At 54.0% G+C, this 14,547-nt stretch overlaps 1 protein-coding gene across 2 annotated transcripts; it reads left to right on the forward strand.

Annotated features, from left to right (window-relative positions):
* The first annotated feature begins 555 nt into the window (after positions 1 to 555).
* Positions 556 to 12,386, forward strand: LOC104913606 (probable RNA-binding protein 19). Of its 2 annotated transcripts, none has more exons than XM_010720554.2 (4): positions 556 to 744; positions 5,088 to 5,208; positions 8,675 to 8,790; positions 12,113 to 12,386. In XM_010720554.2, exons 1-3 carry the CDS (start codon positions 571 to 573, stop codon positions 8,764 to 8,766), a joined length of 387 nt encoding a protein of 128 aa, XP_010718856.1. In that variant the 5' UTR covers positions 556 to 570; the 3' UTR covers positions 8,767 to 8,790; positions 12,113 to 12,386. The 2 variants fall into 2 exon arrangements, with proteins under 2 accessions (XP_010718856.1, XP_010718857.1); XM_010720555.2 differs by having other exon boundaries at positions 8,675 to 8,786.
* The last annotated feature ends 2,161 nt before the right edge of the window (positions 12,387 to 14,547 follow it).

The raw sequence follows: 14,547 nt of genomic DNA on the forward strand, positions 1-14,547 counted from the left end.
TACGGCCTTTACTGTGTTTATTCCCAGGTGCTCTCTGGCACTGCTGCATCCCAGGCTCCTTTTGTATGTGCGCGTGTGTGTGTAGATTTTCAAATAAAATAACACATCCAGTCCGACCTGGTCTGCATTAAATATTTATTGGTTGCAGTTTGTGCATATGTGTTTGATAAATGGAAGCGAGGGGAGGGGAAGCAGGAGCTTGGACACAAGCAGAACATGGGCGTTATCCTGGATTCTCAGGAGTGGCATGCAGTGAGCTGTGCTGGAGTCATGCTCCTGGGACTGGGGTGGGGGCTGCAGGGTGCCCATACCTCGGATCTGGATGCAGGCACAGCCCTGCCCGAGGGCCCTGCTTTCTGCACATCTCCTCAAAGGAGGGGAAGTACAGAAGTTAAAGCAAGGGAGGTGTTTGCTCTGTGAAGATGTCGGCTGGATAGATGCATGGCCTTTGGGATCCAACAGAGCTTCCAGCTGTTATGGGGTGCTTTGGGGGTGCTTTCCCTTGCAGGAAGTGGGTGGCCTCAGAGCATGGATTGCGCAGCCTCGGGGCTGCCTGTAGCTGGAAGTGCCATGGTCTGGGAAAAACATGGCCTTCCCATCAGTCTCGGCGTCCTCACTTCTCCCCCCTTTATTCACAGCACCTTTGGGGAGCTAAAGACCGTCCGGCTGCCCAAGAAGATGGCAGGAACAGGCTCACACCGCGGCTTCGGCTTCGTGGATTTCCTCACCAAACAGGATGCCAAGGTGAGGCTCACTCCCTTCCCAGCCCTTTCCTGGACCAGGGGGATTTGGGAGCTGCCTGCTGGGGCTTACCCCAGGTCTGACATGCTGTTGGACTCACCACAGAGCTGCGATGGAGCCAAACCCCAAAAGTGGGCAGCCCCCAGATGTGCTTTGTCTGCATTCAGGACATTGGCATATTGTCACCCCCTCTGAAGCCAACACTCTGAGTACTCTACAGAGGTGACTTCTAAACAGATCTTCTCTGTGGCTGTGGGGAAGTCCAGGAATGCCTGCTGGGACAGCTGTGCCTTGCAGTACCGTGCTTCAGACCTGCAAGCCTCTGCCTGTGGGAGGAATGGCTTACGGAGTAGTGCTAACAGCCACTGGACAGTCAGATGTGTGCTGTTGTTATGGAGCTGACACCCAGGGCTGCTGGGGACAGCTGGCTCTGGGACATGGCATGGGCTTCACCCCCAGAAAACAAATGGTCCCATGTGGTCTTGCTTGAGCTGGGTAACCAGAGGTGGCTCATGGGAAGGAAAATAAATTCCATCACAATATCACTCTTTTCAAAGTGCTTCCTGGAGTACCTTGCAGGAGAAAATCCTGGGAACCTGAGCAGTGCTGGTTGGGACTGAGTTCTGAGCAAGGAGTACCTGCTCAGAGAGCAGTGTGACAGCAGCTATTTCCCAGCCCCTATCCTCCAACACTCCCAACAAGGAGAGTCAGCCTTGGGGAGGGTTTGCTCCTACCAGCACAACGCGTTTGCAGGAGGCAGGGCAACACCTGGTGTGTTGGGCAATGCTTCCAGCCAGCAGGTAGCTCCGCCAGGACTGCAGGCTGTGCTGGGCAGCTTTGTTTTGTGGTGTGTCACTGATGCAGTGGGTGCAAGTTGTTGTGAAGGTGCTGTTTGGGTGTCCCTGCTGCTGGTGATGTGTGGGATCTGGAGGAGGAGCGGCTGTGGGTATGGGCCAGGGTCATCACTGTGGTGTTACTGCCTGAAACCAGTCCCAGTTTTCAAGACCATGAGCAGAGGTGATAGAGGGAGGAGCAGGGAGCAGGCATAGCCTGTGTTTATATTTTTAGACAAGATCCACTGATCCAAGATCACAAGGGACTATTAGATCATCTGTTCCAGCATGACCTCCCCTATAGCACAGCACATGGGGTTTCTGTGTTAGTCCTCTATTGATCCACATTCAAACCTCCTTTGACTCAGCACCATGCTCCCCTCCGGGCTGCGTACCTCCAGGACAGCTCTGCTTGGTACAGCTCTGCTCATACAAAGCCTCTGCCAGCCTCTTTCAGGAGCAGCTGGCTGCAGGAGAGAGATGCCCTGCTCCAGGTGCTCCTGCTGCCAGCATCTAGCAAGGACCAGCACTCCCCTGGTCCCACAGACAGGGAGCTTGAGCCCTGAGAAAGATCACTCCAAGGGTTCCTCTTCTTTTCCAGCAAAGCGGCTTTTCTTCCTTCCTTTCCTTTTTTTTCTTTTTTTTTTTTCTTTCCTTTTTTTCAACCTCTTTTCTTTTAGGGATTTAATTGTCTCACAAGTGGCACATCAAGTACACTCCATTGGCCGTCTGGAAAAGGATGTGCTATGTATTGATGAATAGGATCCTGAATATTGTAAACACAGCCATAATTGTCTGAGAGTTTATTGCTAAGTGAAATGAGAGAGGAGGGGAGTGGGCCTGGAGACCTCTGAGCTGAATGGCTGCGGACGATCAATGACTTTTTTTTTCCCTAAGAGTGGTAATTTGGAAATTGCTCATAAGCGTCTTATAAAACACGATGCTTCTATAATAGAACAGTTACGGTGGCTTTGTTGGGTATTTAAAACCTGTGACCTCCCCATTTGTCTTTCTCTGAGCCGTGACAGCGCACCTACAGAGGTTCTCCAAAGCTGGGACAGAGGTGTGGGCTCCCACTGCAGTCCTGGGGCTGAGCCCATGAAGTTTGCTTCCTGCAGCTGTCCGTAGGGCTGTGGGATGGACCTGGTGTGCACCAGCTGGGCACCGTGTATGCAGTGTCAACTCTGGGTACAGAAGCATTAGCCACGGGATACGTTTCCTGAAGTTCCCCACACAGAATTGTTGTGGGATTGTTTTTATTTTTAAACTATTAACTGGGAGCCAAGTTTCCACTTTTCTCCCTCGTCAATATAAAAATACATCTGGTCTCCAAATAGAAATTGCCCTTTTGGGAAAGACAGCCAGCCCTTTAGAAATGAGCACACATGGAAGGAAAAATCCTGTGTGCAGCTGGCAGTGCCGCAAGCATCCCCCGGTGGGACTGCTTCTTGTGAGGAAGGGAAATGTATCAGTCTCCTAATGGTGGTGACCCTCTGTCCCTCCAGTGCCGCCAGCCTGAGGCTCTTCAGCTTGAATGTTTTACGGAGCAAGGCAGGGGGCTGCAGACAGAGCAGCCCTGTCCTCAAATTAACAGAGCACGCAGGGATGGCTGCAGTACCCCAGCCCAGCTGTCCAATGCAGCACGGTGCTCAGCCCACAGCGGGTGCAGCCCCCAGGAGCATCCCGTGCCCACAGCCCGTCTGCTCGTCCTCCCTTTGCACTTTTCCTGTTCAAATGTGTCTTTCTCCTCCTTGGGTTTTGTTTGTTTGGTTGGTTGGTTTTTGTGCAACAGCAGCAGTGGCACATTTCCCCTTCTTGCAGGAAGATGTTGGGCCTTTGGATGCATGGGGGAAGCTTTACTCCTCTCCACCCCTTTGTCTCTTAAATCAATGGCGCATCCTCTCTTTTCCCTGAGGTAGTATGGATCCCACTTAAAGCAGCAAATTCAACTTGTTTGTTTTCAGTGGTTCCCAAAGGAAATGACGTTGGGTGTTTTTCACCTGAAGCACACAGCTCTTCGTCTGCAGCCCCAGCCTGGGGAGCCCTGCAGCACTGGGTGCTTTGCTTCTCCCATGTGTAGGAGCACTGGGACTGGGCAGGAGCTGTGCACCTCCCGCGTCCCACCAGCAGGTTCCTCCATCACACAGCAGCCCTCTGCATCATTGGTCCAGAGAATGCTGTATGTACCTATGCCCTGTCCTACAGCCTCCTCTGCCTGGTGCTGCAGCTTGTGAGCAATCCAGAAGTCAAAATGAACAAATGAGAGCCAATGGTGAGCGCTGCCGTTGTTTGCCAGGCAATGGCAATGGCTCTTTGTGCCAATGCAAACAGCCATCACAGCTCCCCACTGCTGCTCCCCCTGAGTGTTTGTTTAAGCCAACACATTGCTCTGCTAATTGGATCCCATTCTGAGTGGAAAAGGGACTTTAAAACAACAGCAGCGGCAAATAAAGGCAGCTGTAGCTGCAGAAGGCTGCAGCCTCTCATAGGGAAGCACACCCCCCCAGAAATGAGGCCTGTGTGGGACTGTGGGAGTGGCAGGGTGGAGAAATGGAGAGCACTGATATGCCAGCAGGGTGCAGGGAATGGGAGATGTGTTCCTCTCTTCTGGATTGAATGGGAGTTATGGGAGTGATGGAGAGTCAGAACCACTGAATTGTTAAGGCTGGAAAAGAACTCTAAGATCACAAGTCCAACCCCAACACATCCCCACCGTGCCCACTATCCATGTCTCTCAGTGCCACATCTCTGCGGGGCTTGAACAGAGGGGTGTGTTTCTGTCTGCTGTGCCTAGAGTGAGTTTACAGACTTTATGAATTTACTTAATCCTAATCTTGGCTGAGGGTTTTTAAAGAGCACGCTAGATTCTTTGCTTTGTCCCATGCCTAGCCATGTATTGCACAAATGTGCTGGCCAGCTTGCTTGCATTCAGTGTCAGCAAGAGATAGCTGCTGTATGGCTGATTGTGAAGACAAAGGGAAGTCAGGGAGAAAGCAGGGGGAAGGTAAGGGGAAGGCAGACTTCCTGGCACAGGCTGAGAGTCGTCCTGCTGATAGATTCAGAGCAGCTTCTGCTGATGTTGGGTTGTGCTATGCTGTGCCAGCATGGAATGGGAGGGTTCCCAGGTGCACCAGGCAGTTAGTTGCATCTTCCTTTCCCTTCTCAAGGGCACATGCTGCCGCAGTGCCAACAGGGATCAGGTGTGACCTGACCCCCTGCGCCGTCCCCCACCTCACCGGGTGGCAGCAGCGCTCCTGGTCCCAGGGCTGCACCCAGAGCTGAGGAGCTGTGAGGGGCTCCTGCTACAGCCCGCGGAGATAGTGGGTGGTGATTGCTCTTTGCAGGTGTGTGGAAGATAAATGATCAGGCCAGAGGTGCTGATGGAGACGAATCCTACCCAAAGTGCTCAGAGCAGGGTGTTCTCTCCCCTTTAGATTCAGGGTGGATGGAGGGGCATCTTTGTTTTTCCTTACTTCTTATTTTCTCCTTTTTTTTTTCCACTTTGATCTTCAGAAAGCATTCAATGCCCTGTGCCACAGCACGCACTTGTACGGCCGCAGGCTGGTCCTGGAATGGGCAGACACAGAGGAGACGGTGGAGGCCCTGAGGCGGAGGACAGCTGACCACTTCCACGGTAAAGAATCCTCCTGGCTGCTGGCACACCCAGCTGGCACTGAGCCACTGGCACATAGCCACGCTGCGCCGGCCCTTCCCCACCCAGGAGAGGTGGGCACACTGCTGGGAAACTGCTGCGCTCAGGCAGCAGAGCATGCAGCTCTGTGCAGGTCGAGCAGAGGGCTGCAGGCTGGCTGCTTCATCTGACATGGCCAGGCATATGTGCCAGTTACCCACTGCACTGGCGGCACCGGGGCTCTCTGTGCCAGCTGCAGGCTCTGCTGTACCGGCACCCTGCAGTGCCGCAGAGATGGGAACAGCAGGGGATGAGCAGCCCTGTTGGCACTGTGCCACGCAGAAAACCTTCCAGCAGAGGAGTGTGGATAGGGATGGGCACTGGGAGGGTGATGGAGTCACAGAGAAGCTCGGTTACAAAGAACAAGTAATGTGACCATCGGGTGGGATCCAGAGAGTGCTGTTTGGATCAGGTGCCCGAGAGTGACAGCTCGGTAGATAGCAGCACTGCAGGCTGCTATTGACAGCCATTGACAGCGCAAACGCTTGGCTTGGCAAATATTTATGTAGGAAGGGTTCCCCTGGGCTGGAGGCCTGAGCTGGAGATCGATGCTCTCCTCCTGAATCTGCTGCAGCATCCCTTAACTCTGCCGCACACCTGCCTGTCACCGGGGGTGGCACAGCACCGTGGGGTGGGCAAAGCACTGTTCCCAGTACTGGAGGCTGTGGATGACGGGGAAGAGGTGGGTGGGAGCTAGATATGTGGGGAGGGGGACGACATGGGCTGAGCACCAGCATGGGTGCTGAGAAGACCTAAAGGAGCCCTGTGATGTCTGCCATGTATAACAGCTGCAGGCATGCATGCAGAGCAGGGAGGACAGGCACTGCCTAGAGATGGATGCACCCTCTGGAATGTAGCTCCCAGCAGTGGTGTGGAGCCAGGCTCCAGGCAGCACAGCTCATGGCACAGCCCATGGCCAGGCTCCAGGAGCACAGCTCCATGGCACAGCTCATGGCAGAGCCCATGGCCAGGCTCCAAGTGGCTCAGCTCCAGGTGGCAGAGCTCATGGAAACAGCCTTTGGCCAGGCTCCAAGTGGCACAGCTCGTGCACAGCTCATGGCACAGCTCATGGCACAGCCCAGGCCAAGCTCTGTGCAGCACAGCTCCATGGCATAGTTAAGAGCTGCTTGCCCCTCAGCAGCTCTGGGGCAGTGTCAGTTTGGTCTTAGCACAGAAACGCTTCCCTGAGCCCAGATGCTGCAGGAGATGGAGCATTCCTCATTCCAGCTCCACCTCCCCTCTGCTGCAATCACGCACCTTGCTTCTGGACACTGCTTATACAAATTTGACCCTTCAGGTCTTGTTTGTTAGGTTGGAGAGCTCTGGACCTCAAGTCTCGTCTCTTGTCATAGGCATTTGTCATAGCAGTCAGGTCACATCTGAGCCATCATTTCCAAAGATCCAACAGACAGAGTAGGATGGAGCAGGGCCCCTTCCCTCACTGCACAGCACCTGGTGCTCTGCAGTCCCACTCAGAACTATTTGTGTGCATTCATGAGCATCCTCCTGTTCACGTACTGTCAGTGTGCAAACCTACACATCCATCCATCCATCTGTCCGTCCATCCATCTGTCCACCTCCTTTGGTTTGTATCCCTTTCCCTCCATGCCCACCGCAGGCAATGCGGCCACACCACGTCCCGCTCCCATCCTCCCCACTGCCATCGACCGGTGTGGGAGCACCGTGCCAGCAGGCCGCCGGCCTCCTGCCAGCGCTAACGTGGGCGCCAGCTGCGCCGGGCGCTCCTCCTGCTCCTCGCCATCGATCAGAGAATTAACTGACAGATGGGAAATGCTGCGCCGAGCACAGGAAGGGGAAGGGCTGGCTTCTGCCGGGGGGCGAAGCGGTGGGAGCCGTGGGGCTGGGGTCCGGCCCTTGTTTGGGCAGGCGAGGGCGGAGAGAGGAGGGCAGGAGCTGAGCCCCTGTTTGCTCCCCCCCCCAAGCTGCAGGCCCCGAGCTGCTGCTTCCCCATCGGTTGTGGCTCCCTTTGTATTGTCTTTCTTCCTCTTTTCTTCCTTCTTTCTTTTTTTTAATTTTTTTAATTTTTCTCTGAGAGCTCGTCTGTAACTAATGCAAACACATGCCGTAGCCAGAGAGTAAACCCCGCAGGATTAGCACGGCATCCGCAGCCCCGCCACGGTGTAATCCCGCCGTAATCCCTGCCGGCCCGCCCCCGGCTTTGGCTATTGTTTAAAGGGAGTAAACGGGATCGTTAGTGGCAAACCCTAACCAGCCTGAAGCAGCAGAACGGACGTCCGACCGATCCACTTCCACCCTCCTCCTTTTATGTTATTTCGTTTCTTTATTCCTCTTTCACCTCCCTGTTAGGTGGCCGTGGGATGCCTGGTGGCACGGTGTGGGTGCTTCTGCACGGGGAGCAGGTGACTGCACAGGGCAGTGCACAAGCTGCAGTGCGCCTCTGGGGGCTGCAGGGTCAGGATGTCCCTATGCCCCAGGTTTGTGTGCAGAGGATGTGGGGATCTGGGACCATGCTTGGCGCTGTCTCACCTCAGCTCGGGGCAGCAGGAGCTGGGTTAGCGCCTTCCTCTGGCCTCGGCCATCCTTTTTTGCGTCTGTAAGTGCCCTGATGGGGCAGAGCTGTGCAAGGGGCCTGCGGTGGCAGCCGCACCCCTTCCCACAACCCCCGAGAGCAGGCGGGCCCTGGCACTCTGACAAGGAATTAATTGAAAAATAAAATCGTTAGGTGGGAACTCCAGAAATGCAAAACTGTTCCAAGCTAGGGGAGGCAGAGGAGGGGAATGTGAGCTTTTGTCAGGTTAATTTCTCCTGTATTGATGTTTTGTGACATTTACTTGTTGTTTATCTCCCGCAGCAGCTGTAATACTAAAAGAAAACGCACAGCTTGTTCCATTTATTTATTTTACACCTTTTCTTCAGTCCTATGGTATGTTTGTTTGTTTGAGAAACCCGGCGAGGCTTTTGATGTCTGAGGCAGGATTCAAACAGCTGTTCTCCATGTGCTCTGCAGCCGCTGGCAGGAGGGGGGGGGGCAACTTCTGCGGAGGGCACTGTGCGCCTGGTGGGGGGATGTGGCACCGCCATGCACCCGGCATGGGGCAGGCAGATCCAGCACTGCAGGCCTGCAGCATCATCTGAACTCCACTAGGACTGAGGTCCAGCCCCAGGGGACCAGCCTGGTGTCCGGACAGCTCCTGCGGCCGCTCTTAGACGTGGGATAAGTGAACTGCATTTAAGGGTTGGCATTGCCATGTGTTGGCTGGAGATGGGCACGTGGCTTCCAGCAGAGCTTTGAAGTAAAGGTGCTGTGGGTGTGGAGACAGATCCCCAGTGGTGCCCGTGGGGTGGTGGGGCAGGAGTGGGCTGCATGTTGTGCACGTACTCCTTTGTGACCCTCACCTTCATTTTTCTCTCACCTGTGCCTCTACAGATTCCCCAAAGAAGAAGAAGCGATCAGAGGTGTTGGGTGAGATCCTAGAGCAGCTAGAAGAGGAGGAGAGCAACAAGGATGAGGCCCTCTAGCCAGTCTCCAGCATGGTGAAGTAGGTATGGCAGAGCTGGCCCTGCAGGATATGCTGCTGTTGTGGGGGGGGACAGCTCCTAGAGGCGTGTGGCAGGGACATGGGTGGCTCAGAGCCATGCTCGGTGCATGCTTTCTTTCCCCCACAGGGACAGGAACAATTCCAGCAAGGCTGCATGACTGCAGGAACAATCCCAGCAGGGTTACATTGCTGCCCACCTCACGCAGCATGTTGCAGTGTGTGCATGGCCTCGAGATAGCTTTTGTTCCCTGAAGCTGCTCAGCTGTAGGATGCATCCAGCAGTCAGCAGCTCTACAGCATGCAGCTGGAGAAGGGGTGGAGTGGCAGTGTCCAGAGCCAGGCAGACCCAGCTGTTTGGACGCAGCCTGCCCCAGCTCCTGGATGCAGTTGTGCCACTGCCCACAGGCAGCGTGTGCAAACCTCCCCAGCTCTACTCTGCTACTGGAGCCGGTGCTCCCAGTTCTGCTGCTGCTTCCTGGCACCACACACTGCACCTCTCTGCCCCCAGGAGCCAGCATTGCAGGCACTGGGACTGACCCCAAACTCATTCACAGGCTGTGGGATACTAATGCCTGCCCTTTGCTGCAACCCCAGCATGGTGCCCAAGCCTCAGCCTTGCCCCAGGACGGGTATTTGTGCCCATTGTACATCCATTGTAGATGGATAAACTGAGGCACGTGATGGAGCAGCACTATCAAAGCGGCTGTCAGTTGAAGTAGGGATGAGTTCACTGCAGAGTGCTGGCATCTCTGGGGTTTTTTTGTTGTTTAGCTTTTTTTGCCCAGCATTGATGAGTGACAATCCTGGCGGGGCTGGGGGGGTGACAGCAGGGGAGCAGGGTGGGCAGCAGAGCCCTGTGTGTCAGGGGGGGAAAGAGACATCTCTGTGGATGTCTCAGTGAAAGATGGGGAGGGATGGGAGGCACGTGGCACTGCAAGAAAAGATGAAAACCATCCCAAGATCCATGGGAAGAGTGCTGCAGGGTAATAATGTATATATAAATTGCTAGGTAAAACACAAGGGTCTATATAAATTGCTAGGTAAAACACAAGGGTCGGACAAGGATGCTCAGCAAGAGGGAGGTACTGGCACCGCAGTGCAGCCAGGACTGAGCAGGGCCCTGCCCACACACTGCCCCCAGCACTCAGTTTCAGCAGAGCCTCACAGGGTACAAGTTTGGGTTGGATTTTCCTGTGTTGGTTTTCTTTTCTTTTTTTTTTCTTTTTTGTCTTTTTCCCTCCCTTCATTGTCTTCTGTGGCAGGGCAGGGTTCTTGCTGCGCATCTCTGAGGTCTGCAGCGGCGGCGAAAAGGATTAGCGCAAGCTGAGCATGTAGGCTTTAGAGAACAGAGCAGAGTTTGGTTTCAACATCTAATTCAATTTGTTCTGCCGAGATTGAAATATGAAATGGTTGCCAGTCAAATGTTCAAAGGGGGAGGAGGGAGGAGAGGAGAGAGGGAGCCTTCCAAATTTAAATTTTAATGAAAATTAATTTAACCCTTTGATATGTTTTAAAACATGTTATTTCCCTGTCTGGATATGGGCTGGAAAACATTCACAAGGGTTTTTTCCATACCTTCAAACGTAATGAAGGTTTTCTTTTTCCCTTAATGATACTTATCTCGTTGAGCAGTTCGACACTGGTTAATTTTTCAGGCAATTTGGTATCGGGGAAATCTGTTTGATGTGTGCGGGTGGGGGGGGCTGTGTATGTACACAGCTCTGTGCCCATACATTAATTATGGAAGTGCTGATCGCAGCTCTGGAGAACAGTTGGAGTTAATTCCCACTCTGCAGGCAAGGACCCGACTTCTTTGTTGCATGCGGAGGATCCCGCACAACGCACCCTAAAATGACAGCAGGTGTAACAGCAGAGTTCTGAGCTGTGGGGCGGCTCTTGGGTACTGGCTGCAGCTGTGCTGGGGCAGGGGCACGAGCTTCTCACCTCTGCATGCATTGCTCAACCCGCTGCTGCTGGGCACAGCCAGCAGCCCCTGCCCAGCTCTGTGCCCCAGAGCACCGCGTGACACAGACGCGCTGCCTCCTGCTTCCCGAAATGTATGCATCTGAGAGGGGGAGAAATCGCATGGCAGGGCTTGAGATTTCAGACTTATCCATTCATGAATAATAATCAGGCTCAGTAATTCACAGTAAATGGGTATCCAAATTGGCTAATAAGGGAGGCTTTCACCCCAAACTGGAGCTGGGAAGAGAGGCAGAGAGAATATCAACAAATGTTGGCTGAGGCATATGTGCACGATGTGACCTGAATTGGAGAAATATACAAAGCAATGGGAGCGGGAGCACGGCTCTGCCAGGGGGTCTGTGGGGCAGAGGGGCAGCAGCAGCACCCTGCACCCTGCCTGGGGCCGGCGCCTTCCCATCACGTGTTCTAGCAGAGCCTTGCAGGGCTGTGGCTTGAGGTTGGATGTCAGGCCCATGGGATGGGTCGGTGCCTGTGACTGTTGCCGCTCACTGCACACTGGGGCTGTCCTGAGGGCTGCAGGACCTGGCAGCAGGCACAGAAGCTTTGCCTTCTGCCTGCCATGGAGCCTGCAGGTGTTCAAGGAGCAGCTTGCGAGCATCTGGGTGCATGCAGGATGCAAGAGAAGGAAAGGGGGAAAAGCTGCAAGGGGCTTTGTGGGGTGGAAGGTGCTGAAAATGAAGGAAGCCACACACACACACACGAAAGGGAAGGGAAGGGAAGTGGGAAAGCAGAGAAATTGGTGCATGAGTATGAAATCAGGTGGATGCTCGGGGCAGTGAGCCAGGGCCGGCTCCTCCTGCCTGGAGCTGGGCGCTGGGACGCAGGAGCAGGCATGCCCTTCCCAAACCCCACACTCAAGCACTGGCAGTGCTGTGCCCGGCCCTGCAGGCGGGAGGCAGAGCTGTGGCTTCGTTAGGATGCAGCCCTCAGATCTCTGCTCTCCCTCTGATGACTGAGTGTGATTGACACTTACAAATTACCCAGCCAAAAGTGTCGAGTCTTTGACCCCTGAGTAACATCTTTGGCAAGCCTGAGATTTGCCAGCATTTTGTCATCTAATTACTACAAATCCCTTGAAAATTCTCTGGCTGGTGAATTTTTAATGCGGGACAATCTCAGTGTGATGCATCGCCCAGATGGGCACACACACACACACGCTCCTGCCATTCCCCTTCACCCACCCACTCTCATCCTTTCCCTTCCCTCTCCATCACCCCCCTGCCCCAGCACTGCAGGGCCCAGGGCTGCACCTCAGCTCCTCCAGCCCCACCACCTCCTGCAAACTGTGAAACAATGACTGGTGGCTGCTTCATGACATTGCCTTTATTCTTTTTTCCTAGGGCTGATGGAGAACTGATGGATTCTCAGTGAACACTCACCTGTTGTGTACCCACAGTCCATCCCTGGAGCGCAGAGCTGTGCTGCTGTCCCAGGACCCCCCTCTATCCACAGCACCATGGCAGGAGCTCAGCGCTCAGACTCCAACACTGAGGTGGCAGTCCTCGCCAGCCCTAAGCAGTCTGGGAGATTTGCTCTTCATGTCTGAAGTAAATGATCATTTGTATACATTAAAAGCCATGCATGTATTTTTAATAAGAGTTTTACAAAATCTCAGGGTTTGCTTGGGTGTATTTCTGAATTCGTGGGGTTATTCTGTCCTGATGGGTGGATAAGGGTGATGAGGGAACGGGGCGGGGGCCGTGCTGCTTTCGGCTCTGCCTGTGTCACTTCTGTCCCCTCTCACAAGCAGCTGCCTCCCGCCCCTGCCTGGCTTTCAAAGGGAAAGAGGCTTTGCTTTGCAGCCAGGCTACCACGTTACATATGTACGCAGCTGATAAAGTATTTTCACTTCGCCCCTTTCCCCTTTGGGAATCGCTGTCTTACGGCAAAACTGTTTTGTCTGACAAGGGCTGAACAGATTACACGTGTTGGCTGCAAACACGGGGCCTTTTTTTTTTCTTTTTGAGAACTGCATACCTTAAAAAAAAGATCCTTGCAGCACCTCGGTGCCTGGGGTGCCATGCACACTGCCTATGCATCTCTTCAGATCTGTGTCTGCCGTGTGTCTCATGTGCTCCCATCAGAGCCCCAGGCCACTGAAGTGCCCTCGATGCCATTCAGCGCCTGCATCAGTCTAGCCAGGAGTACTGGCTGCAGTTTAGGGGAAGATGTCCCAACACCCCTCATCTCCACTGACAGCAGTGACATGGTGCCCTCATGAGGAAAGCATAAACGTTTCTTAGGAATTACTTAGGAACAATCATGTTAAACGTCAGAATTACCCCACTCCATTGCAGCAGTGCAGCCCATTGGGTCCCACGGGCTGTGTGCGTGGCCAGCGGTCCCTGGTCCGGGGACCCCTGAGCGAAGCACAACCAGCTCTGCTCTGTGACTGCGCTCACTCTTTTTTTCCCAGTTTCACTGCATGTGAGATCCCATGGAAGCAACAGGTCAAGGCCTTGGGAATGCTTTGCTTCCCCAAGTCATTTCCGGAGATAATTAATTGTGTGCTCCCCCGGTTGGAACCCACTGTGGCAGGGCTCAGGGAGCCCAGGTTGTGCAGGAAATCACTGGAGTCTGAGGGCTGAAGCCTCTGGGCTGGATAGGCACTGGGCCCCTGCTCCTTGCCTCAGTCTCCCCTGCTCTTTGCCTCATTTTCCCCTCCCAGGCCGCTTGCAGGGGACTCTCCATACACAAAGACACGTGGCTGCAGCCCCCTTCAGAGAAGAGCGTTCATGGAAAATATTGAGCCTGGGGGGTTGCACTGGTAATGCCTAAAAAGGAAGCAAGGGGAAAAGTGACGACTGTGTGCTCCCCCCTGGGGAGTGTTCTGCTGTAATTCAGATCTTAAAAATTCAGGTGAGAGGAAATGGGATTGAAACAGCACAGCACCTTTGGGATGATTGAGAGCTCGAATACAAGCAGTGGCTGAGGAGGGCCTGGGCCCCTATAAGTCCCTCCTGATCACTGCCCAACGTGCCCTTGTGCCCTGCTGGTCCTGCCCTGTCCACTATGAAGGCCAATGGGGCAGCCGTAATGGGGCTGAGCAGCTCTTCTTCCCATCCACACACCAAAAGGGAAAGGGAGGGAGAGAAAAAACAGGAGGGTAAGGAAATGTCAAATCAATCATATTTAAACAAAAGCCTCTTCGGCCCAAGGGCCCTTTTAAAAGCTGCTTATTTAATTGAAAGTCCCATTTTCCATATTTATGGCTCTTATTCAGTTAAATATTAACCGCCTGGGCCAGGGCTGGTTAATTCTTCGGGAAGAGGCAGCATTGGAGTTCATTAGGAGTTTGTCAGGTGGCCGGCACACCCGGCAGATGGAGAGTGGATGGGTGGATGGAGGGACAAACAGACAGATGGATGGGTGGGTATATGAGTAGATGGATGGATGAGTGGGTGGGTGGATGGATGGATGGATGGATGGATGGATGGATGGATGGGTGGAGTGGGTAGGAGTGGGTGGTGGTGGAGTGGACGTGACGAGGACGTAAAGTTGGAGTGGAAGTGGGTAGACGAGGGTGGGGAGTGGAGGGATGGACTGGGATGGGTGGGTGGATGGGTGGGATGGGTGGGTGGGTGGATGGACTGACAGACAATTGGATGGATGGGTAGACAGGTGGATGGATGGATGGATGGATGGATGGATGGATGGATGGATGGATGGATGAAAGAATGAAAGGATGAATGGACGGGTTGATGCAGATCAGCGCATGAGTACACAAGAACAGCACCATCACTAGCCTGACTCACCAGGGCCATTCCTTGTCACC

Source organism: Meleagris gallopavo, chromosome 17 (assembly GCF_000146605.3).
Source record: "Meleagris gallopavo isolate NT-WF06-2002-E0010 breed Aviagen turkey brand Nicholas breeding stock chromosome 17, Turkey_5.1, whole genome shotgun sequence".
NCBI lineage: Eukaryota > Metazoa > Chordata > Aves > Galliformes > Phasianidae > Meleagris > Meleagris gallopavo.

Coding starts and splice junctions, on each gene's coding strand:
- LOC104913606 (XM_010720554.2), top strand. CDS start 571: ATGGTCTGGGAAAAACATGGCCTTCCCATCAGTCTCGGCGTCCTCACT. Junction 745..5,087: donor TCACCAAACAGGATGCCAAG/GTGAGGCTCACT, acceptor TTTGATCTTCAG/AAAGCATTCAATGCCCTGTG. Junction 5,209..8,674: donor GACAGCTGACCACTTCCACG/GTAAAGAATCCT, acceptor GTGCCTCTACAG/ATTCCCCAAAGAAGAAGAAG.